Source organism: Thunnus maccoyii, chromosome 15, assembly GCF_910596095.1.
Source record: "Thunnus maccoyii chromosome 15, fThuMac1.1, whole genome shotgun sequence".
NCBI lineage: Eukaryota > Metazoa > Chordata > Actinopteri > Scombriformes > Scombridae > Thunnus > Thunnus maccoyii.
In genome coordinates, this window is record NC_056547.1 from 30,664,760 (window position 1) to 30,690,683 (window position 25,924).

The 25,924-nt window shown below is 41.5% G+C and overlaps 1 protein-coding gene across 1 annotated transcript in view; it reads left to right on the forward strand.

The window, feature by feature from the left end:
* The window catches only part of LOC121912801 (gamma-aminobutyric acid type B receptor subunit 1-like), a 151,144-nt gene that overhangs the window by 123,417 nt on the left and 1,803 nt on the right, over nt 1–25,924 (forward strand). Inside the window, exons 17-18 of the mRNA XM_042435244.1 lie at nt 19,394–19,522; nt 25,773–25,916. Of these exons, the coding sequence (XP_042291178.1) occupies nt 19,394–19,522; nt 25,773–25,916 (273 nt within the window). The remainder of the gene's footprint in view (nt 1–19,393; nt 19,523–25,772; nt 25,917–25,924) is intronic.

Genomic DNA, 25,924 nt, shown 5'->3' on the forward strand with positions numbered 1-25,924 from the left:
ACCTGCACAGTGTTTGGCCTCATTCACCGTGTATGAGACAAAGACAGGCCTGCACGCAGTCATAAAGCCTGACTGAGGCCTGATGACAAATAAACGCTGCCAAGTCAAACAAAAGGAGTCCAAAACGGAATTCAACTCCCATCATACTATGCTCAACTCACACCCAGGTGTGAAATCCGGCAGTCAAACTCTTGGCTCCCATTGGGTGAGACCCATCGGAAGACACAGGGATTCTCCCTGGCTATGACACCACCAACAGTATAAATACCTGAGACGGTCTCAGTGGTTCCAGCTGTTTGCACAGCTAATGTAAGGAAGTACGTTACTATAACAAGACCACACATCTCAACCTGGCTGGATGAATAGAGGTTTTCTTTGTGTTCAACCGAGCACATTACTGGATCCAATGAAGGAGATCACTGTGCAACCCAGCACTCCCACTTTTCCTGCAGAAATGAAGGAGGAGGATAACCCCGCTTTTCTTCAACTGAGTGGACTCCGTTGTTTCTTCTGCAACTCCACCGAGGATCAGCTGCCGTGAAACACGCCAACAGAGTGAGAGGATAGCCCCATCAGCATCCGGCCCGAGAAACCTGAAAGACAGACTGAAACACACTCTACTCGCTCCTACATACAAGTAAGAGGCTTACGTCTGGGCAGAGATAGGTTACTAAAGTTTGTGCTTTATTGTTGTTGTTGTGAAGTTAACAGACCGTGTGTCCAGGTGTTGCTGCTGAGAACACTGTGGAAGTATTATTGTTGTTTGCTACTTGTTTGGTTGTGTTTATCACACTAAACTGATTTATGTTTGTCTAACTGCTCGGACTGCTATGTGTTAGCTTGCCATCGTGTATGAGACCGTGAGTTGCATTTTATTCGTTGAAGTCAGACCATGGCCAGCAAATAAGGACGTTAGCACACCACATCTCTGTGGAAATAAAAGCAAGCACCACTTTCTCCTCACAATCACTGAGATCTCTTGTTCTTTGGTCCTTTTACACTCTTTTCCCTACTGACCTCACTTGCATGTGAACACACACATGCGCTCTGACGCTCACCCAAACCTTATTCTGTAGTCAGACACGTGTTGCCAGGCAACACAGATGCTCAGTTTTGTCCGACACCATTTTGGTGATCAGAGGCACATGTTGAATGTTTAATCACAGCCCCTGTTCAAATCTCGTGGTCAACCCCATTGACCGGAAATCTTGTGTGACGTAACCCCACATGTTTCACACTCACCTATTGTCCGGATCTTGTGTGCAACTTGACCCGACGTGGGTCATGTCTGCCATCTTGTTCTTCCTTCTTCTTTTCTCACATTCCCTATACACACACACACACACACACACACACACACACACACACACACATCTCTGCTAGTGCTGTATGTTGTTTTGCTGTTTATAACTGCTGTTGTTTGTGATTGCTTGCCCTAGTGCAGTTATATGATAGATGTGTGTTAATAGAAGCATTATTGAATTGATGTTGCTAAAGTTAATAAATTTTGTTGTGCATTTAAAGAGAAGCTTCCTGTGATTGTTGGCATATATGCTGTGATAACAGTTTGGTGACGGATTTAGTGCTTGAATACAAACCTTCACTGTTCATCCTATAATATACATATCTCTCAGGTGTTGACATTCTTTGATGAAAACCCTTCTTGAGACAATATTCACTGTTTGGTTATTGGTCCCTGACCTCAGCGTGGTGTCCCTGTATTATCAATTGATATTAATAATTTTATTGACTTTTAATGATTAATAATTATATTTAATAAATATTAACTATTGCTAATAACTAAACCTGCTCCTAAGTGAGTCCCAACAACAGGTTAAAAGTTAAGGACACACAGTGTTTTATTAGCAGTAGTGTTGAAGAAAGGACCACACATTTAGCATCTAAACTAACAGAAGTGACATTTGCAGGTAGGTAAGTAGCTGTTCAATGTGCTACAGCTAACCACTATAACTATAGATTTCTAGCCTGCAAACTAATGTTAGCAGTGTAATGTACCACACACAGGACACATGTCTCAGATGGGAGCCATCTTATTTATTGTTGCACAATCCTGTGTACAGAGCTATGGGTGCTGCGTAGGGACGCAGATGCAAACACACGTTCCCCCTTCTCCCCCCTCTTAAGCAAAATTAAACATCTGAACACATTGCATTGCATTTCAATGCTAAACATTTGTTTAAACATTTAACTCAATACTGCTTGTTTGATATCTTAAGTTCTTAAGAGTACTGTACTAGAGCGTTTTAGCTCCCCTGTGTGTATGAGTAATTGGTATCTGTCTAGGGTCAGTGTATTGCATTTGGCACCTATATCTATCCTGAACTGCACTTCCTGAGACAGACTTCCCAAGTTTACTGTCCATTTATCATCTGCAGGACTATCGATCTGTGTCAGATTTATGTTCAGAATTTCATCAACTGATGAATCTTGATGTGGCTCAACACTCACGGAGCTTACTGCATGCTTAAGACACACAGCCACTCAGTAATTTGGTATTTGACAGTAGGAACATACTGAGCCTTTAGCTGGGCACCTTCCCTTGTTCTACTTGTGCTGGGGGTCTTTCCCACAACTTGAGCAGCTTTTCAGTTAGTTTACTGATGCCTGCCTCTGATGTATGGGTTGTGTCTGTCCTTTACTGTTTGTTTTCCCATTAGGTGCTGAGTACTTTGTTTTGGCAGCCACTACTGATACTTGTGAATCTTCCTCTCTGATGTTTTTCATTTCTTTCTGCGACATTTCAAACTGCTGATGGATTTCTATAGCTTTAGGTAGAGCTTTAGGTAGCTCCTCACCTTTGTTCAGCAGTCTTTCTTGGACTCACTATTCTCTTCCTCCCGCAATTATGGTGTCACTCAACATGTCATCTGGGTCAGCATACTCATAATCCATGAGTATGAGTCTCAAATCCTTAACAAAGTTATCAAAACCTTCATTTGGCCCTTGTGTCCTTTGTTTGAAATGATGCCTGGCTATTTGTTTATTTTTCCTCGGTCTGATGTAGCTGGCAAACTTATCAAATACTTTATAATGATCCTCTCTCTCACCATCCGCCCAATCTAATGTCTTGTGGATTTCTCTACCTTGCTTGCCGATCCACGTACCTAGCCAACCAGCCTGCTGTTTAGCCATTAGCTCAGGGAGAGGACCATCGAAGACAAACCAGATGTGACTCCTAAATCTTTCAAACTGTTGATATAAATCAGGAGCATCCCAGTCGATCTTGGGGTGTTCAAATTGCATAAATGCCATTATTACTTATTTTTCTGTTCTTGACAGACTTCTGACACCATTTAATGTACTACACACAGGACACAGACCTCATGTGGGAGCCATGTTGTTTATTGTTGCACAATCCTGTGTACAAAGCTACAGGTGCTGTGTAGGGACAGAACAGACTTCAGCTACAGAAGGTGAAGCACTATATGAATCAGCGCAATTAAACAACAATATATTATAAGCAGTGCAATTTTTTCTGGTGGATGTTTGTTTTGTGACTGGTTCAACAAGACAAGATGCAGGACAAGACCTGTCTTTTTTATAAGAAGCTAATGTGGTTTGTTGTTTTGTAGCTCTTGTGTTGTGTAGCTTGCTGCAGTTAGTCGTGTGACCATCAGCTAATGATAGAACAGTGACATTACTGCTTCATGCAAATACAGTTTGAAATTAAATTATATGGTTGGTTGCACTGTATAAAGACAAACTCTCCATTTACACACACAAAGAAACAACAACATTCCAACTCGTGAATTCACAGACAGAGAACATAATCATGAAAAAATATGAATTTCATCCTTCTGGGATTTCTTTCTCTGAAAGGAGAGCACAGGACACATGATTCACAGAGCAGATCTGTTTGCTGTTGCAGAAAATAAAGAAGCAATCTAATTTCAGTTTTAAAGTCATTGTCTAAAACTAACAGGGAATATAGCCACTTTGCACCCATCAACAAACCATTAAACATACTTTTATTTTCAGTGTTGTTGAGCCTCATACTCCATGTGCATGAGACAAAGCCTGCATGTCCATGCAGTCACAAAGCCTGATAACAAGGAAGGGCGCCCAGCCAAACAAAGGGAGTCCAAGACAGACTCCATCTCCCAGCATGCTCTGCTCAGTTCGCACCTTGGTGTTAAGTCTCTCATTGGCAAAGACGCTCCAACACCAGAGGAAGTCACAGCGACACAGCCGTGACATCACTGCCCCTTTAAGTACTGGTTGCACACAGAAACCTCCACCTGTCCATTGTAACTGTGCTGGGGGGGAAGCTCTGTCCCTCTGTGAGCCAGTTTACTAAAGGAGGTAACCCCATGCACGTGTACTTTTTCCAACTGGAAGACTTTCCCCTCACTGGACAAGACGAGACTTCGCCCGTGTTCGCCCGAACACAATCACCGGATCTGAAAGAGACCACTGCTGCTGCAACCCAGCACTCTCACTGCCTGAAAAGGATTTCTTCACGAAGACGTGGCTAACTTCTCTGCACCGCTCTTCTTCAACTAAGTCGACTCCACTGTTTTCTCTGCCAAGGGTCCGCTGCCATGAACCCGCCGACATAGTGTGAAGACGGCCCTGTCAGCGTCTGAGCCGAGGAACCAAGCGGGACCCAAAAGATGGACTGAAACACACACCCTGCTCGCTTTCTGAAGCAACTAAATAAGAGGTTTAAGTCTGGGCAGAGACAGTGTTAGACTGTGTGTTATTTTCAGCTTCAGTGCTGTTGTTTGTTGTGTGAATGGACGGACCGCCAAGTCCATTTTGCTGCTTTACTCTGAGTATTTGAAGTTTGCTGCCTGTTTAGTTGTGTTCACCACGCTAGACTATATTGTGTCTGTCCCACTTGGGACCGCTGTATTTGTGCCACCGTGAGTGAGAAAGTAAGTTGCTTTGTTGATCGAAAATCAGACAATGTGCGTTACAGACTGCCATCTGTATGCGTGCTCTCTGTGGACTAAGCAACCGCTTCTCTTCCCCCCATGGTCATTAATCTTCCTCTTTCTTCTCTCTCGTTACTAACCCACACTCACGTGCACACACACATACACACATGCACACATCTGATGGTCAGATAGCATGGGACACAGCGCCGCTCTACCCCTCATTATCTACCATCAGGCATGTGTGTTTTACACGGAATTGGGTGAGTGCAGAGACGCCAGGTGGTGCCATCTTGCTATTGTTCTAACCAAGACACCGCGGTCACTTCCGCCCTTTGGTTCTCGCATGACGTGACTTCCTCCCATAGTCACGTCCGCCATCTAAACTCTTGCGCGACATCATCACATCAGATCATGTCGCCATCTTGCTGCCCACACACACATAGACACACCCACACATACACGCTCCCACTTGCATGTGTTTTCACTGTACGGCTGTGGTTGTGTACAGTGTAGCTGTGGTTTTATGTATGTTATTGCTTAGGTAGAAATAGATTTTGGTTTATTGATCAAAGCATCTGCTAACTTTGTTAACTCTGCTATTATTTAATGAACACTGTCATATCTAGTGTTCAAGTCTTTTGTCATATTATGTTTAGATATTGTGAAAAGTGGCGGATTGAGGGAGTCAGAGCTCAAACTCAAACCTTCTTTGTTCACCTGTGAATGTTGATATCCCTCAGATATTAGCATTCTAGGTAAACTCTTTTATGAGACTACCTTATTGTTTGGTTATTGGTCTCGGTTTCCGGGTGGTGCCCTGTTATTATTAATTAATATTAATAATTTTATTAATTTTAATAATTATTAGTTATCTCTGATAATTATTAATTATTGCTAATAACCAGCCATGCTCCTCACAGATCCAACAGCTGGTGTCCCTGTGTGAGGTTCTCTAACAGCTGGCACCCCATATGATTAATTAATATTAATAATTTCTTGATTTTATAATTCATAATTATCCCTGATAAGGCTCTCTGCAGGCTCTGTGTTAGTCTGCAGACTTGTTCTTTCACTTTCAGTCCTTCACCAATGCAGCTTCTCTTAGCAGGCATGTTGAATTCTTCTTTGACCTCTCCTCCTTCCTTTCACGGTCTGCTGGGAAAGCTCCATCATCATTGGTGGTGAGGCTCACCTCCAGCGCAATTTGTAGGCATAAATGAGGGCGGAGCTGGCTGCTGGGCTCTGCAACCAGGGATGTGTGTTCTAAATGACAACACCACATGCTGCATGAGGCTCTGTAGCATGCCCAGAAAACCCTGATACCTGGAATGACAGGGCTGTGTTGTGTCCTCATCATCAGGAAAAAAGTCACATTTTAAAATCCCCCACAGATACATCTTCTACATTATACTCTTGTATATTCTATACTCACACATGCACTCATGTCCTTTAGTTGTCCACTGTTGAAGGCAGGCAGGCAGTGGGATGAAAAGAACTGACAGTTCAGAAAATGAGCCTCTGTATGCAGGCTTGCTGTCTTAGTCTCGTGCCTCTCTCATGCCACTTTTTCCTTCTCCATCTACGTCTCAAGAAGTGAATCTCTCATATTGAATCAGTGTTCAGTTTGGCACCAGATTTTCATTTAGTTTTAGACAGTTTGATCTAGTTTTCATCAGTGACATTTCACTTTCATTCTAGTCATGCCTTTAAAATCTTTATGTCTTCTGAGCATTTTTAGGCTGTTGCCATCTTTTTTGGGTACAGTTACCACGGTTACAGGTGTTGATTAGTGTAAAACAGTGTTTACTTGTTGACTCACACAGTGTCCATGTCACTGGTCTCTGCAGTAATACAACAGACTAACTCTCCTCAGCAAACTGTCTGTTTGAACAGGACGTTCCTGCTCACCTAGCATTAGTGTAAGCGACGTGGGTGTGAGTGAGGGAATAAATCAGTCCAATACGTTCTGGGTTCTCCTCATAACTTTAGTCACGTTAAAATACAGCTCAGTCCCGTCATCACACTTCTCACCCTTTTCTCTCCTTCTCTCCCGTCAAAACTCTACCCACTGTCTGAACAGCGCCGCCAAGCGGCTGACACTACAATATCACCCAAACACTGCATCACTAAACATATGCAAACAGGCAATGTTCAACAAAACACAGTAAACTGATGTTTAACCTTACGTTTACACAACTTTTGCCCATAAGACACAACTTCACTCTTACACATCGTCCCCCCCTTACACGAGGAGCGTCCTCGCTTCCAAATAGGTGTAATGAAACTGTCACTACTTTATGCTTAACAACAATATAAACAGATGACGTTGGCAAAACAACAACAAAGAACAGTGGAACAGGATACATTTTTTCCCTTGTGTTTGCCTATAACATCCCAGTGTTTTTTTTTTGGTTTTTTTTTTACTTGTGCTTCTCAATCAAGCATATGAATCAGACAACAGTTCATTCAACAGTCCTGTAACGCACTGGGGGACGTACACAACGACCTGACTTAGTCCTTACTCCCGTGAAAGGCTGAACTACAGGAGACAGTTCACTGGAATGTCCTGTGGCAACATTGTCTCCCACCTGTGTTGTGGTGCTAGTAGCACTCTGGGGCAGAGGGCAAACATTTGTCTGATCCCTAGGCGCAGTCACAGAGCACCCGGGCTTATTTGGGTGCCTGTATACGTAAGGTCTGGAGCCTGAGAGTGCAGTGAGCAGTGGGGGACCTGGGCCGTTTGCTGGTACAGTCAGTTCTGAAGGTGAGGGTGGAACTGGAAGTCTGTCAGCTGACCAGGCTGAACGATAAGGTTTCAGGCGATTGTAGTGAATGATCTTAGGTTTATCTCTAGGGTCCCGTTGATCCAGAAGTTCATAGTCTACTCCAATGTCACCTGTGCCTGAGTCAAGCCATCGTAGAACTTTAAAAGGGCCGGTCCACTTAGGTGACAGTTTTTGTCTAGCAAGGGCAGGAAGGTCAACCCACACTAAGTCACCTGGCTCATAGGCCGTGTGTTTCATCCGACCATCATAGTAGTGCTTTTGTTGAGCACCTGCTCCTCAATGTTATGTGCAACAGAGTGAAAAGCAGCACACAGTTTCAGTAATACCGAATTGGCATATTCACTTGGAGTACCTGGTGTGGCGTTTGAAAGTCCTGGTGAGTCTCCAAGGAGGAGATCTGCAGGCAGGTGGGCCACTCTGAAGAAAGGAGGAGGAGTGAACAGTCGTGTTGTATGCAAATTCAACCTGCCGTAGATGATCATCCTATTCACCTCCTCTGGTATACAAATATTTTGCTAACTGGTCCTTGATGGTCCTGTTTGCTCGTTCCACCATGCCATCTGACATAGCATGATAAGGTGATGTCCTCGTTTTATGTATTCCCAGACGGTTGCACAGTTCTTTGACAAGATCTGAGTTGAACTGACGGCCTTGGTCAGTGTGCAAACTTTGAGGCACACAATGGTGGCTGATGTAATCTTCAAACAAACATTTAGCCACAGTGGTTGCCCGTTGATCAGGAAGTGCATACAAGTTGAGGTACTTAGTAAAATAGTCCATTACAACAAGTACATACCGATTACCACGGCGTTTGAGTGGCAGTTCCGTCAGGTCTGCTGCAATTTTCTCAAAAGGCCTGGATGTGACTATGTTTTGCATGGGGGCCTGTTGGTGTGGTGTCTGTGGTCGCCGTGCTTCACAGGCTGTGCTTTCAAGACACCACTGAGTTATGTCACGTGTCATGTGAGGCCAAAAGCATCTGATCTGTGCCCCTTGTAATTTGTTTTGTGTCCTGAGAGTGAATGTCCATGTAAAGTTTGAAACACTTCCTTGTGCAAGTTACTAGGAACTACAATCTGTAAAACAGGGTCACCTGGTGGAGGTCTGACTTTGCGACACAAAAGACCATCAACAAGGGTGAGTTTAGGAAACTCTCTCCAGTACTGTCTCATTTCAGGTTGGGGCTGAGGCTGCTTTAATGTTTGAGAATGGTGGCCTATGGTCAGTCAACACCCAGTTCCTGACTATTTGCAACTCAGGATCAGCTTTTTGAGCTTGGAGGAAATACTGCCTGTCAATATTCAGGAGTGAACTGTCCACCGTTACAGCTGCAGTATCTGGTGAAGCAGACTGCACGAGTGATATAAAATCCGTAGCAGTCGAAGCAGTGGGTACAGTCTCTGAGCAGGGTGCCAGCTCAGTGGCTGGAGTGCACATGGATGACTCTATTGGGTCTGTTTGAGTGTGAATGGAAACACATCTCACCTGATTGGCTATAACCATAGGGGTGGTGCCTTCACCTGTGAAGGGACGACGGGACATAGAGTCAGCATTGGCGTGTTTTGTACCTTGTCTACAACTAGCAGGTGCCAGGTCACTCTTCCTGAGTAGGGGCAGGACATCATCACCCAGATAGCACAGTCCTCTCCCCATATCCAGAATCACACAGTGAGGCTTGAGAAAGTCAAAACCTAATATAAAGCCTTGACTGACATTTCTGATGACTTGCACTTCATGTTGCAGAGTTTGAGACCCTAGTTTAAAGGTGATGTCTATCATACCCAATGTATCCAAAGTTTGGCCAGTCACTGCTTGTGACATGATAAACTTCTTTTTAATGGGTCTTTTTGCTAGGGAAGGAATTGACATTTTGGTTTCCTCACTGATGAATGAAATAGTGGAACCTGTATCTAGCATGATGTGCATATCAGTGCCCTCAACAATTCCACTTACATAGGAGGTGAAGTCTTTACTTACAGTGGCTTCAATGTTCACACTTTCAGTCAGGGGGATTGTCATATCTGTATTACCACTAGGGGTTAGTGGTGTACTGATGCAGTCTGTTATTTCAGTGAGGCAGACGTCTGGGGGTTCCACAGAGAAGTAGCTGATGAACACCCCGCATCATCAGCTAACGGCCGTTTCCCTGTGAAAATCTGCCATGATCTTTGTAACCACTCTTAGTGGGATACTGACTGTCCCAGTCCTTTGGTTGTCGTGTTTGGCCTTGGTCCCCATACTCTTGGAATGAAACATGCTTGGCATAGGGACTCGGGCTTCGGCGGTGAGAGTCATAGTAGGGTCTACTGGGAGAGGGTTGCCTCCCTCTCTTTTCCTCATAAGGGCTAAAGGCATGGTCTGAGTAGTGAGTATCTCTGTAAGGTTGTCGGTACCTGTCAGGCTCCCTACGGGTGTAATCTTGATGGTGGCGAGTCCTCTGAGGAGAATAGTGTTCTGGAGAATGATTGGAACGTGAGTATCTGGAGGGGGAATGTCTGTAGCCTGAACTCCATCTATTTGCATCTCTATCTGGGCTTCTCCCATAAGGTGGGGGAGATCTTTGAAGACGCACATGCATGTGCCTGTCACGGTGGTGCTCGCTGCTTCGCCCATCCAGCTTCAGTCTCAGTGGATCCATATCCTTACTTTAGTCTTTAACAGTAGCAGTGAGGTTCTGAACTGTTTTCCTGAGTTCAATGTCATTTTCACGTACTGAATTTACTGACTGCATAGTACCAATATCTCTGGTGGCAACATTTGGTGAGGACGCTGGCATTACTAATCTAGCTGCTTGGCGAGCCCGTTCAGCTTGGGAGGCGACTTGAAAAGCCTCAGTGAAAGTTTTCACCCCTCTTTCATGACATTTGACTTGAAGTTCCTGATCCAGACCAGCAATGAAGCGAGACATTTTCATATACTCTGAAGCATTGTGCTCAAAATCTGGGAAAGCTTCTTTGACAAGCCTGCATACATCTGCTGCATAAACTTCCATTGCTTCATTAGGTAGTCTATGACGGGCATTAGGGAATGTCTGAAATGATGCAATTATATCTTTTTGGCCAAAAGCTGTCTGCAAGTGCTTCTTTGCTTCAGTATAAGAGCCCTGAGTTTCCCGGGGCAGATTATCCCATACAATGAACAGTTCTGGTGGTAGTCTAGTGGGTAACTCAGCTGCTAATACTGTATTCATGTCCACACCACTGTCCTTGTAACGGGCCTCTTGAATTACCTCATAGCGGCGAGCCCATAGTTGAAAAGACTCATGGCCACCGTTGTGAAATGGTGGCAGTAAGGGAATGCCCCTGGGCGCTCCCTGTGTTCTGCTAGATGGCGGCACACCTTGCGCTGAGGCCCCCCTCGTGCTTGTGCTGGCTCGCTGCTCACCGGTGGAGAATGCTTCCTCGTCAGACATGATGAGTTTCCTTCATCTCTTTTATTATTTTTCTTTAGCCCTCGGACGGAGTTAGATGACCGAAACACAGTTTCTAAACTCACTTGAAGCTAACAAAACAAAAAAATGGAATTGGTAACGACTAGCTGACTAACTGTACTGAAAGCTAAAGCTAAGCTAGCAGTTAGCGTAGCTATCGTTAGCCTATAGCTTTAAGGACTCAAAAAGTTGAGCAGAATCCCAAAGGACTATATTCCACAGGAGGAAATCCCACCGCTGCCACCAGTGTAAGCGACGTGGGTGTGAGTGAGGGAATAAATCAGTCCAATACATTCTGATAGCAACAGGAGCAATGGCCGACTGAAAGTAACGTTAACTTGAAAATGCTACATTAGCTTAGCTTTTTATAATTGTTGGCGTACTGCCTGCATGTTTTCCGAGTTTGTCCAGCTGTTTTGTTGCTGTTTCTTGTATAATTGTCAGTGCATTGTAGATTAATTGAGTCCATTAATGTTTTTCTTCCAAGAAGCACTAACATCAGATCGTAGGTAGGTAACTGACAGAGACAGAATGTTACTGAGTGCAATATGCTTCTTATTAACGATAGAGCAACAGGTCAAACGACTAAATCAACTGCTATATGAAAAATATTATTGGCTGCTGGAGGAGACTGTTTGACCAGTCAGGAGCTGCAGTGTTTGATTCTGCTGTATGCAGCTCATTGAATAAGACTTACAACAGTCTACAACAAGTCTCTGGAACTCTTCTGGAGGCATGAACACCATTCTTCCAAAAGATATTTCCTCATTTGGAGTTTTGATAATGGTGGTGGAGTACGCTGTCTAACACGTCAGTCCAAAATCTCCCATAGGTGTACAATTGGGTTGAAATCTGGTGACTGCAGGCCATCGCATATGATTCACATCATTTTCATACTCATCAAACCATTCAGTGACCCCTCGTGCCCTATGAATTGGGGCATTGACATCCTGGAAGAGACCATTCCCATCAGGATAGAAATGTTTCATCATAGGATAAAGGTGATCACTCAGAACAACTTTTTATTGATTTGCAGTGACCCTTCCCTCTGAGGGGACAAGTGGACCCAAACCATTGTCTGCAAAATGCCCCCCAAAGTAACAGAGCCACCGGATCACCTCACTGTAGGGATCAAGCCTTCAGACCTGTACCGGTTTTTCCTTTAATTTGTCACCCGTCTGTATGTGTGATTTTCACTCCAGTTGAAACATTTTCAAATCAAATAAATGCATCACGGCTTTATTTGGTTGCTTCCACTTCATTCCATCAACTCCATAAGCAGTCTAAATTTCCATCTCAGTCTTAAAGTGCAGAGAAGACACGGTGTGACTCTGACCAGGTTTCTGATGGATTTTCATCTGCCTGCCTATGAATAACTGACATTCTCTACTCAAGTGTTCTTCAAAGACATCCCTGCTCTCTGTGTCTATAATTGGTTGGGCCTGTCTGCTCTGTCACACAGCCAGATAAAGAAGTCAATTGTTCAGCTTTTAATGTGTATTCAAGAATAAGAAGCCCTTTCACTGCATCCAAATTTCACTCGACAAATTGCAAAGTATTCCACTGTGCATGACATTTAAAAAGACAAGTGAGGCATCTGCTGCTGGTTTGAAATGCTAGACTCTTTCCAGCCAGCCAGCTCACACACATACACACTCACTCAGAATAGCTTTTTAATCAGCAACATCTCCAGTACGGCTGATTTTGTGATTTTCATTCCCATCGTTGTGTTTTAATTCATCTCAGAGGATTATCCATTATACACTGAACCCAATTTAAGCCTAAGCCGAGTGGGTGAAATGCAAATTGGCACAGGGAAAAAATCTGTATGTGTTTATTGCTGTTTCCTCTCTTCCTCCTGCTTTGGTCTGTTTTTGATGAACAAGTAGCCTCTCAGATTCCCCTCTCTGTGTAAAACAAATGAGTTTGATCCAGCCTCTGCTGTTTGCAACCATTGGTCAGCTATAGGATCTACTACATGTTTTGGACAAAAATGTGGCTTTATGTATTTTTTTTGGAACAGGAAATGATTCTTAAATCACAGGGACTATTTCTGTAAAGAGATGTTGCTGTTGAATTTTTGAAGTGTCATTTTTTAATTCTATAAGCACCACAGACAAATTTCAACCCCATCCTTTGTATTGTGGTGGAGGCAGAAATCTCAGAGACAGATATCTCAAAACCTGGACAAATAAAACTTAAACTATCTGCATGGATAGATACCACTAAAGCTATGTGAGAATATATGTTTTTGTAATGTGGGTGTTCCAACCAGAGCAGAAGACTTGAAAATTGAGGCTTGGACTGGAAATGAGGACTTGGGATTAGACTTGGACTTGACTTACTTGAGATTTGAAAGCAAAAACATTCAAGTCTCTAGTTTTGACCTGGTAAAGTCCTGGAACAATAGAATAGAGGAACAGGCATATTTAATTATTAGACCTTTGGATTCAAATGACTTGGTCTGAGGTATGTCATAAACAATAATAACACAGCTTTGGAAGCAAAATGTTCGAATGTTATGCCATATTAATGGTCAGAATTCAGAGACTTGAAACATTTGATTCTTAAAGAGTACAGTCTACACCTGCTCTAAGTGAAAAGTGCCCTGAGGTAACTTCTGTTGTGATTTGGTACTATATAAATGAACTTGAATTGAATTGAACTTGCACCTGACATGCAATTTGCTTGACCTGTCTCAACTGACTCTAGACTTGATTTAGACCAGTCTCAACTTACCCTAGACTTGACCTAGACTTGTCTTGACTGACTTAAAAATGGACTTTGACTTGTCTAGGTTGGCTTGAAACTTATCGTGGACTTTTCTCAGCTGACTCGAGACTTGACTGGACTTGGCTTCACTGACTTGATAGCTACTTGATTTGGACGTGTCTCGACTGAATCAAGACTTTTTTTTTTCAAAATTCATTCAGATAATTTATTACTGTGTTAATGAAACATTGATTGCAATTTGTCTTGATGTGTGCTTGGGTTAGACAAAAACAATACAATACAAACACTCATCAACAATACAATACAGATACACATCAGTATAAACATATCGAAAATACTCGAGCAAAATAAATAAAACATCAGCATAAACATATAAAATACTCTAACAGAGTAAATAAAACACACATTTCTGTGCATTAAGAAACCCCCTAGGGGACACAGTTAAATTAAGATCATGGACTGAACTGATGATGGGGAGTTAAGGGCCCTCACTGCCTCAGGATATGTGCTGTGTAGTTCTTCTCTTCATACTATGCAACCTGGAGCCAGGAGAATATCCTCATTCTGAATATCAGTAAAACTTAAGAACTGATAGTGGACTTCAGCAGGAAGCAGCAGAGGAACTACCATTCACTCAGGATCAGAGGGGCTCAGGTGGAGAGGGTTGACAGCTTTAAATATCTCAGTATCAACATTACTCAGGACCTGTCTTGGTCCCACCACATCAACACCCAGGTAAAGAAAGCCCGTCAGTGTGTCTACCACCTCAGACGCATGAATGACTTCAAGCTCCCCCTCATAGTGCTCAGGAACTTTTACACCTCCACCATAGAGAGCATCCTGTCTGGGAGCATCACCACCTGGATGGGCAGCGGCACCAAAGAAGACTACTTGGCCCTTAGGAAGGTGGTCCACTCGTCTGAGCGAACCATCAGAACTACCCTCCCCAACCTGCCAGACATTTATTGCAGGAGATGCAGATCAAAGGCCAAGAAAATTGTCAGGGAGCCCAATCACCCCAGTAACAGACTGTTCTCACTGCTGCCATCAGAAAGGCATTACTGCTGCCCGAAGGCCAATACAGAGAGGATGGCACACACACACACAAACACACACACACACACACACATACACACCTCCAAGCCTGGTTTTCTAAGGACTATCAAGACAATTTGCACTTTGTACAATTTTGTACTTTTTCCTTTGGATATAGTACACACCATATTTTACCTCCAAGTTAGTCTACACTATTCACACAACTCTGTGTACTGTGTATATGTGTCTTATTTTAATCACCCTCTTAAATTATTTCGTGCTCTTTTTAATTATTGTTTTGTTTACTGTTGTGTTAACTGAGCCGGAACAGGTACATAAGGCATTTCAGATTTCACATTGTACCGTGTATGATTGTGTATGTGACAGAATTTGAATTTGAACCTTTCTCCTGAAGGGAGGGGGACAAAAAGTTCATTGGCTGGATGAGAGGGGTTTCTGATTATTTTCAGACCCATCCTTAGCATGTGGGTATTATGAATATCACAAATGCTTGGCAAATCTTGACCAGTGATTTTTGATGCTATTTTCACTACCTTATTAAGCTCCTTCCTGTCATCGGCTGAGCAGTTTCCATACGACACTGTGACAGAGAATGTGAGAACACACTCTGTCACAGCTCTGTAAAAAATCATACATCCTTGCCTTTTTCGCAGAAAGAACGATCTTTGGTAGGCTTTCTGCACAATGTGGCTTATATTCCATTTAAGAGAAGAAGATAAGTGGTCCCCAGGTATTTGAAGTTTACTACTATCACAACAGCCTGATCATTGATAACAAAGGGCTGAAGCTCATCACAACTATCTGCATGGTTTTGGAGATGTTTTAGGGTTAAGTTGTTATGAGCACACCACTCAACTAGTGAGGAGACTTCTGCTCTCTAAGCTGTTTCATCATTGGAAGAGTTCAGACATGTTGCAGTGGTGTCAGTGATGCGCAAATTTGAAGATTGTAACTGAGTCAGAGAGAGAAATACAATTGTTAGTATACACTGAGTACAGGGGAGGCAAAAGAACACATTCTTGGGGAGCACCAATGCTTATGGGCACTGATAACTTGTTGTTGACTTTAACTATTTGTGATCTATTGGTCAAAAAGTCAAAGATGCAGTTACACATGGACCTGTTGACACCCATCTTTAGGAGTTCGTCTTGTTGGAATAATAATACTAAAGGCAGAACTTAAGTCAATAAAAAGGACAAATGCACAGGTAGGGTTGACTGACCAAAAGGGGCCCATACTACTGAGTGATATGCATTGGAGTTGACACAATAGCAATGGTCCAACGTTTTATCACCCCTTGTTTGTTGCTTGTACTTGGGCAGTGATTTGACATGAGACAAGTTGACATGATTAAAATCACCTGATATTAAAACCACTGAATCCAGGTTTGAGTTCTCTCCTTCCATGATCTGTGCCTCTAACAGTTGCCAGGCATCCTTTGCTCCTGCCTTTGGGGTATTCTACACTTGACTTGGACTTGTGTCAACATACACAAAGCTTGACTTTGTGTATGTTGGCAATTTTCTATATTATTGTTATTGTCAACCAATTTTATGTGCAGGGCCAAACCAACAATGAACTGATCTACTTACAAGTATTGTGTAGTGTCATGTCAGTGAGCCACACCACTGCATGGTCACCACTAAGGCAACAAATATGATATGTGGCAGTGATACAGAGGTCTGGGACCAGGCTAGGATGGATGAACAAAACTATGAAAGTTAGGTGGTAATAAGGCAGATTTTCCTTTAAAGTTGTCTCTCTAAAGGCTGCAGACTGCTTTGAAGCCGTCTGACTCCAAATGAATGACACACAATCCCAAGTGCACAGAAATGTTATTTGTTCCAGAGAGGCGGGTGAAATAAATTGGATGGGTGGTATCTGAGCAGAGGGCATGATTGTGTTTGTGCCTCACTGTGTGTAAGTAATGACACAGCAGAGAAAACATGGCTGCTGCTGGTGTCCACCTGCTGCTTCCATTTGCCAGTCTGGATAGGATTTTTCAGCTTTTGCACAGAGATGACTGACTGTTGATCAATATGTATTGATTTCCAGCTTCACCTCTACCTCTCTCATGTTTCATTTGTGCTCAGTCTCTGTCCCTCACTCCTCTACCCTCTCACATTCTATCACAGACTCCCTTCGATTCATCTTCTCCCTCTGTCATCTCACTGTGTTCTGTGCATTTTCTTCTTCTCATGCCAGCTCACTCCCATTCACTTTCTGATTCTAATTAAACTTTATTGGTTTGAGGGAAATTAAACCTGTGTTGCCAAAGCATACATACATATACACACAATATGATGATAATATATGATGAGTAGTGATAAAAACATTATCTGCATATTATTAAAAAATATACAGTCATCAATTAAAAAGTTAAATTCAATTATAATGTCCTTCTTAATGCATACGACTTTATGTCTTTGTCTGAGGGTGTATGAGTCTTGTTGGTAATATAGGATTTTCTGTTTTCTGTCAGTTGTTGGTATGTTGGAGTACTTATCAATCTATGATGGTGTTTTTTAATTTGTCAACAGCAATAATGGATCTTTCTCCTAGTTGCTCTGGATAATCCACACACCTTTCTGTCCAGGGCTTTCATTCGACAGACTATTTTGGTAGAAAGTAGTTCTCACAAAAAGTGAGACAGTGAGATCTGTGGATTATTTAGAGGGACAGGTACCATAAATGACATTCCATTCACCTCCACTTTGTTGGGGTGAAGGCAGATATCTCAAAATCTGGACAAATAAATCTACTTTTTTTTTTTACCGAATTTGAGTGAGCTGACCCTTTTAAATATGACAGTGAAAACAGCATAATAAATTAGATTAAAACCATAAATAAAGTTGTTTGCATGTAGAATAGAAGTGGCTCATTTAATGCAGCAATACATTAAGTCAAGGTAAGTCAAGGTCAAGGTTCTTGTTTAATGCCCCAAACATGTTTTGGGCAAAATTGTCCGGCACGCCACACCAAGGGCATTCCATGAAATCTAAAAAGCTTCACTATTTAGCATCACAAATCTGTTTAGATGTAACTTACCAAATTTGAAGTTGCTCTGGTTAAATTTCTAGGAGGAGTTCATTAAAATACAACACCTGTCAATGGCTTCACTTTGTGAAAAAAATGCGAAGTAGATTCAAAATGGCTGACTTCCTGTTGGAATTAGGGTATGGCTCCAAGAGGCTATTTAAGTCTGGAGATGTTACATCTGCCTACCAAATTTCGTACATATATGTCAAATTTAAAGATGGGGGCTTTGAATTTGAAATTTTGGAGGGGGTGCCCTCAAGCCATTGTGCCACACCCATGCCAAAGACACATATCAGATATCAAGATACACCACTTTTGATGCATGTGCAAGGATAAGTAAGTATCCTTGCACATGCAGTAATTAGGGAGCACTATAGAGCCAATGTGCCACACCCAAGCCCAATTGTGATACTAATCGCATTACTTACTAATTTGAAAAAAATGTTGGAAAAAAATTTTTTAAAAAATATGTAATATGTCGATAATGCTGAGAGCAATGAAACCACTGAATTTCATGCACATCAAAGAAACTTTATTCCAAAATGGCCCTGTGTTTGGGGGCACTATGGAGCCCACTGGCTCCATAGTTAGCCCAGTCACTACAGAACATCGCAATTTTCGCCAGTTCAGATGTGCGTGCCATTTTCATGAGTTTTCAAACATCCCAAGCCCCTGAGAAATGCAATGGCGTACTATAATAATAATAATAATAATAATACAAATAATAATAATAATGATAATAATCCCTTCAAAAACAATCGTTTCCTCACACTTTCAGTGCCAGGGACTGTAGGGCCCTTGGCACAAGGGAACGTTCAGCCCCTGGCACTTTCGTGCCTGGGCCCTAATAATAACAATAAACCCTTCAAAAACAATAGGTTCTTGGCACTTTCAGTGCCAGGGACCGTTGGGCCCCTGGCACTTTTGTGCTTGAGCCCTAATAACTAATAATAATAATCTCTACAAAAACAATAGATTTCTCAACTTTCAGTGATTTTAGCCAAATTTAGCCATCAGTTAGTTAGTTTTATGTCACAACATTTTCATTCAAGAAATTAAAAAAAAAACTTATTTCTGACCTGCCAAAATCCGATCATACAAGAGCCAGATTATTGATCTATCAGGGACTAATCAGGTGTTGTGACCTCAAACTGCATGACAAATGACAATAGATCTGGCAGAAATTCTGCCCGATTCTAAAATTAGTCAGGGATGACCAATTCAGCATTAAAATCTGGCTTAATCCTGCCCAGTTTTAACATGGCTGCATCTCTTATACATTACCTCTAGGTGTAACCGATGCATACCTAGAGGTACAGGTAGTGTATATACCTCTCTTTGGTTAAACAAAGTCTAAGACCTCTTTGATTTAAAGTCTTGTGATCATTTGACCTGTATTGAGATTCTTTCTCTGCACTGAAAGAAGTAAATATGCTGTTGTTCCTCAGGTTCTGTGTATGATCACAGCTCCGGTCACCATGATCCTGTCTTCCCAGCAGGACGCCTCCTTCGCCTTCGCCTCCCTGGCCATCGTCTTCTCGGTCTACATCACCCTAGTGGTTCTGTTCATTCCTAAGGTAAAACCAGACCACTGTCCTCCACTCATCATCTCCTCCCTGCAGATTACAGCAGCAATTTAAGTGTCAGCTTTAATGAATCCCCTTTCACAAGGGATCTAAGTCGTCTGGGCTGCTATAATATATCACGTAATGGCCTGTAGATTGGCCCCAAATTGCTGTGTCAGCATCAATATCTGCCTAAGTCCTCAGCAGTCTGCTCTGTTCTGTCAGCCTAGGCATCTATTCATCTATTCATCTGAGGACCAGTTTGAATGATACATATGCTCTCCACTTCTGTAAAGGAAAATTCACTTCTTGGTCATAGACTATACTGCCAATAGTATGTGGATACCAGTAAATTTCACCCATATGTGACGTTCCAAACCATGACTATTAATCTACTACTACAACAGCCTCCACTCCTCTGCAGTCTGGCTTTCCACTAGATTTTGCAACATGGCTGAGAGCAAAATACACTTAAGTATGTGGCAATATGCTGTATTTATGATCATGATTGGGTGGGGTATGTCTTTTTTAATTGTATTAAAGAAGAATTATAGTCACAAATTTAACAAAATTATTTAAAAAGAAACAAAGAAAACAAACCATTATGGAGGTTTACATAAGAATTAAAGAAGGAAGTAAAAGATAAAATATAAAATGCATAATATTATAAAATATATAATATATGGTCAGATATCCGCATATAGAAAAGATATAACATAGACATAGACAGATATTGTTTTCATTACTCCTACTGTTTATAACAGTTCAGTAATCACCATCACTGCTAAGCTCCACAGACATGGTGACATTGCTCTTTATGGGTGCTACCAGCCAGGAATCAGGAACACACATGCTGAGGAAGCCAGAGCAGGAAACCTCCACTTGTGCAGTGGATTATTATAATTATTTTTAAAAAAGTGAAATGTAAGATGGATGTTAGTGGCATGTGATGTGAGTGCTCACCTATTAACCTATAACCCATGACTGTAGTTGGCAGAGTTCCATCTTGGACTAATTTTGACCTTCCATACTTACCATTGTTGTGCACATATCGAAAGGACCTCACCAGTGATTTTTCATAAATTACAAATTGCATATCAGAGATAACCATTTAGAGAGGGTGTAGTTATGCTGCTTTTATTGCTCAATTCATTTTTAATTAACATTTTACAGTTTTATTGTAATCAATCTGTGTAACTTCGTCTGAATTGATTTTGTACTCTGAAAAATGGACATGAAAGCATTTTCTGATGAGAAATAGAATTTATAGAAAAAGGCTCGAAATTCTGTTTTGTCATTCACAAGATTTATTTTTCTTGATAAGGAGCTATCCAGATTAACATTAAATCTAACCCTTCAACATTTTTAAAAACAGCTACAACACTGACAGTTCGGTCATATGTAGGCTGTGTCCAGTCTATAAATAAGCATAGAACGGCCTGCACAGAATAAGTGCAAGACAACAACGGTCTGCCTGAATTATTAGTGGTCCCAACTATTTTATTAAACTTGATATCCTGCCCACACCCATGTAATTTCTCAAACATTAAACATTTCCAAATTCAACATAAATTGGCTGCAAAATGATCACACATCCTCTGTTAATATATCACATCCACTAATCTGTCAACAGCAGCCTAATCCCTTGGTCAAATGAATAATTAAAGCTTTACTGCACTTCTTCTGCACTACAACAGCACATATCGAGGACCCTACCTAACTTTTATAAAAGTTGATGGCAGCATGTTGTTGGCTTGAGATTCCATAGGAGAGTTTTCTTCCAATGTTACACTAATAGAACTGTGGAATAGGTCTGGCAATGCACAGACCATTTTTGATTATTTGGTTGAAAATATGCTGCTAACAATAATTATGTTCTCAGGTAGAAGAATTTCCCAGTCGCAAGAAGTAAAAAACATTGTAGCCTACATATTAGCCTAATAGAACATAGGCTATGGTTTTGGAAATATTAACTGAATATAATAAATGTCCTCACATGAGATCCTGCCAACAGCCAATAGTTGCCTACAATAGCCTAATCGACCTATGATCATAGTTAATTTAATCTCATCAGACATATCTGCCAAAACAGAAATGTTCAAACATTAAAATTATCATTATCAAATTATTATGTTAGAGTGGCAAAAAAGGAGTGTAGAAGTGAGAGCTTGGGACCACACACAACTTGTGTTTCACTCAGTAACCTTTATTTTTAAAAAACCCTATTACAGGATACTGTCTGTATCTGTCCACCAGGTGGCAGTGACATACCATAACACAACTCAAATAACATGACATGTCTTGTTTTAATTTGGATATTTCACTTGTATCTTAGTGTGCATTAAACCCCCAGTCCATATTTGCCATTCTGTGCATTTGTCAGTCACTTGTAAAGCAGATTGAATTGCATTCAACTTGTAAGGTGCAATATCAATGAAGTCTGACCAATTTAATGATTGATTGGAGGGGATCTTTAATTTAGGGTGAGGCCCACTGTATGAGGCTTCTTGTTCTCTCCTGTACCACCTGTTTCACATGTTATCTGTTACTTATGCTGTTTGTATATGTGAAAAGGTAAAATTACTAGATTACTCTGTGATTATCTAAAATCTCACAGAGTAAAGCATTTGAAAGTTGCAAATGTTAAGTGCACATAATTTGTTGTTAAGGAGCTAAAATTTGCACACACTGGTATGGTAATTGTACTGGTAATTAAACAATGCAATGGATGATAATAGTAGACATTACTGTTGTGTGGTTTACATAAAGTAATAATAAAATAAACACGTGGGTTAAATAAGGAGTTTGTTTAATGGTTCACATGTAGTTTGTCTTGTTGGACTCTGTTGGAAAACTGTGTCTAGTGATGTCCCAGCATCCCCAAATTGGCAGTTAAACAGAGTAAAATGTTAAGACCCAGGTGGTTAAAGATTTTAGTCAATTCAGGATTAGGAAGGGAATTGGCCTGGTATCATCATGATGTTATAGTGAGTGATTTGTACAGCAGCCTGTCCTGTAAACTGCATTTTGTCATGCCATCTGTGTTTCTCCCCCAAAGGATCTCCAAACACAGGGGAAGTTATTGGTTGTATTTGCAGCAGTCAAAACTGCACACTGTCAGCAGAATATTCCTGTTACATACACATCAGGAGTGCCAAACTCAGCACAAAATGTCAAAAGACTTGGGAGTCTACATGATATAGCAGTTCTACTTGAGAGCATAAATAAACTAATTGTTTCTAATGTTGGGCCTCAACACACAAAGAAAGGCCTGCATGATAAGGGCGCCAGGACAGACAATGGGAGTCCATTTTGGACTCCATTTCCGCTAATGCTTTGCAAATTTCACACATAGGTGCTAAACAGGAAATGGTCTCAACAAACAGTCTCTCATTGGCAGAGACGCTCCTGCACAGAGGAGCATCATGATGACACAGCCGAGACATCACCGCCCCTTTAAAACCTAAGGAAACACAAAGAAACATCGCCTTTCTATGTCGACTGAGCTAAGGGAACCTCTGCCCCTCTGTGAGTCAGCTTGACTAAAGGGGGTACCCCACGCATGTGTTTTCCCCCACTGATCAGAAGACTCTCCCCTCGCCAGACGAGACAAGACTTCGCGGCGTTCACCCAAACACCATCCCTGGATCCAAGAGAGACCGCTGCTGCAACCAGCACTCTCACATCCTGCAAAAGGAAGAAACAGAGTTTCTTCAGGAAGATGCGGAACGTCTCTGCCTCGCTCTTCCTCCACTGAGTCAACTGCTGTTTTCTCCGCCATGCCGTCCATATGCGCTGTGGACAAAGAACCGCTTCTTCCCCCCTCATGGTCACTCCCCTCTTCTTTCTTCCCTCTCTTGCAACTAACATGCACACACTCACGCATGCACACATACATAAATCTGATGGTCGGATAACGTCGGATGGGTGACAAATTGGGTGACTGCAAGAAGCCAGGCGACGCCATCTTGCTATTGTCTAACCAAGACACTGCCATACTTCCGCCATTTGGTTCTCGCGTGACGTGACTTCCTCCCATAGTCACGTCCACACCCCAAACAAGCCCCCAGGAACAGCGCCGGGCTGTGAGGCCAATTTGACATAGTGGCCAAACCGTGTAATTACAATGTCACGTGACGCTATTGGGCCCAAAAAGACTTGTTTCCATAGACTTAAATTGTGAAAGAGATGTCCATAAATCAGCGGATACATTTTTTTGAGCATCACAACCCCCGTGAAATGACTCATCTCAGAATGTGATTCATTCAGTCCAATCACATTTAGAAAGTCTGAAAGAGCCGCACAATTGAATTGTTTTATCCCCATTCAAGTTAGCCAGAGGGCTAAACCGGAAGTAGCCAGAAGTAGCTGGCTTTGCCGGCGAAAGCCACTAGTGTGCTTGCTCTATGGGCCCAATCATCCCAGAAGATCCAGGTAATTTTATATGTGGAAGTCGAACTTTTATGGCTTCATGCGCCACTGAGCAACTTTCATAGGAACAAACGGGACCCCGCCTCCAACGCTGTATCCAGTTCTCTTTATACATCCATGGCCCCAAACCCTTGACGTCATCACGCCAGATCATGTTGCCACTGCGAGTCAGTCAGTCAGTCATTGAGAGAGTCAGTGCTCGAATTCAACACTTCTTTGTTCACCTGTGAATGTTGATATCACTCAGATATTAACATTCTAGGTGAACTCTTTTATGAGACTACCTTGTTTGGTTATTGTTCCCGGTTTCTGGGTGGTGCTCTGTAGTTGTTAATTCATATTAATAATCCTATTAAGTTTTATAATTAATTAATTATCACTGATAAATGTTAATTATTGCTAATAACCAACTGTGCTCCTCACAGATCCAACATATTGGTGCCCTCCCGTGTGAAACTCCCCTGATATCAACAGTTAGAGCCCGCATTATTGATTGATATTAATAATCTCTTGATTTCATAATTCATACTTATCTATGATAGATATGAATTATTACTAATAACCAAACGCACTCCTACCCTACCCAACACTGATAGAGAAATACAAACAAACACAACAGTAAACAGAAACTGCATAGAAACAACAATTCAGACATTTAATATGGAACATGGTCCTCCTAAACTGCATACAGGACAGGCTGATAAATCTGATGGCAGACTGTTTTAAGATTGATGGCAGCAGCTCAAACACTGACTGACTCAGCACTTCATTCTGTAGAGGAAAAAGAGAAACAGCTTTAATTTTCTCTAGTGAAAGCCAACTCCTGGTCATAATTTTATTACAATTTAGCATATGGAATTTATGGTTTGGTATTTATAGTGAGGCTTACTCTCAATCTAAGCAGCCATCTAAGCGATATTATATACAAACAAAACCCGAGACTGAGCATTTGGCTTCTGTGAACATCTACTTAGTGTTAAAACTTACCCTACCATAAGGCAATAAATCTGCAGATTATTTTCACAATTAATTGGTTAATCACTTGGTTTACAAAATATCAAATAGCAACATTCATCTAATTTTCTCCAACTAGCTGAGAAGTTGGAGAAAATGATGAATGTTGCAGACAACACTGACTATGATGAGATACAAAATAACATCAGCATTGCACGTGCAATTTACAGTATGTGATATGATGTAATAGAATTATACATATAAACTGTAAAGTAGAGTTGCAACAATTCCTTGATTAATCAATTAGTTAGCCAATAAAAAAAATAATCAGCAACAATTTAATAACTGACTCAATGTTTAAGTAATTTTTTGCTCCACATTATCAAATGTGAATATTTTCTTCTTTTTTTAGTCTTCTAAGATAGTAAATTGAATATCTTTAGGTTTTAGACTGTTGGTCAGACAAAACAAGGCATTTGAATATCAATTTAGGCTTTGGGAAATTGTAATGGGTATTTTTTTAGTATATTCTGATATTTTATAGACAAATTAAATATATATAATTTTATAGACAAATTAAGTGCAAAAATGAAAATATTCTTTAGTTGCAGCCCTACTGAATACATGCCCCAAAACTGAAAAGTCGAATATCTGTCATCTCAGCTAGTCCTATTCTGGTAATTCCCCTAAAATCAGATACCTGGTGACATATATTCTGGTTATAAACCAATAAATCAATGTTTAGCCAACTGTCATTATGACCCTTGGTTAAAGTGTAGAGAGTAATAGTTCCAAATGATGTAAAGGTGTCTGTTGAACATCTTCAGTAAATAGTAAACATCACATCTTTAATAAGGTAAACATGCATGATTTGCAGATGCGGCGTCTGATCACACGGGGTGAGTGGCAGTCAGACGCCCAGGAGACAATGAAGACCGGCTCGTCCACCAACAACAACGACGAGGAGAAATCCAGACAGCTGGAGAGAGAGAACAAGGAGCTACAGAAGATAATCCAGGAGGTCAGCCA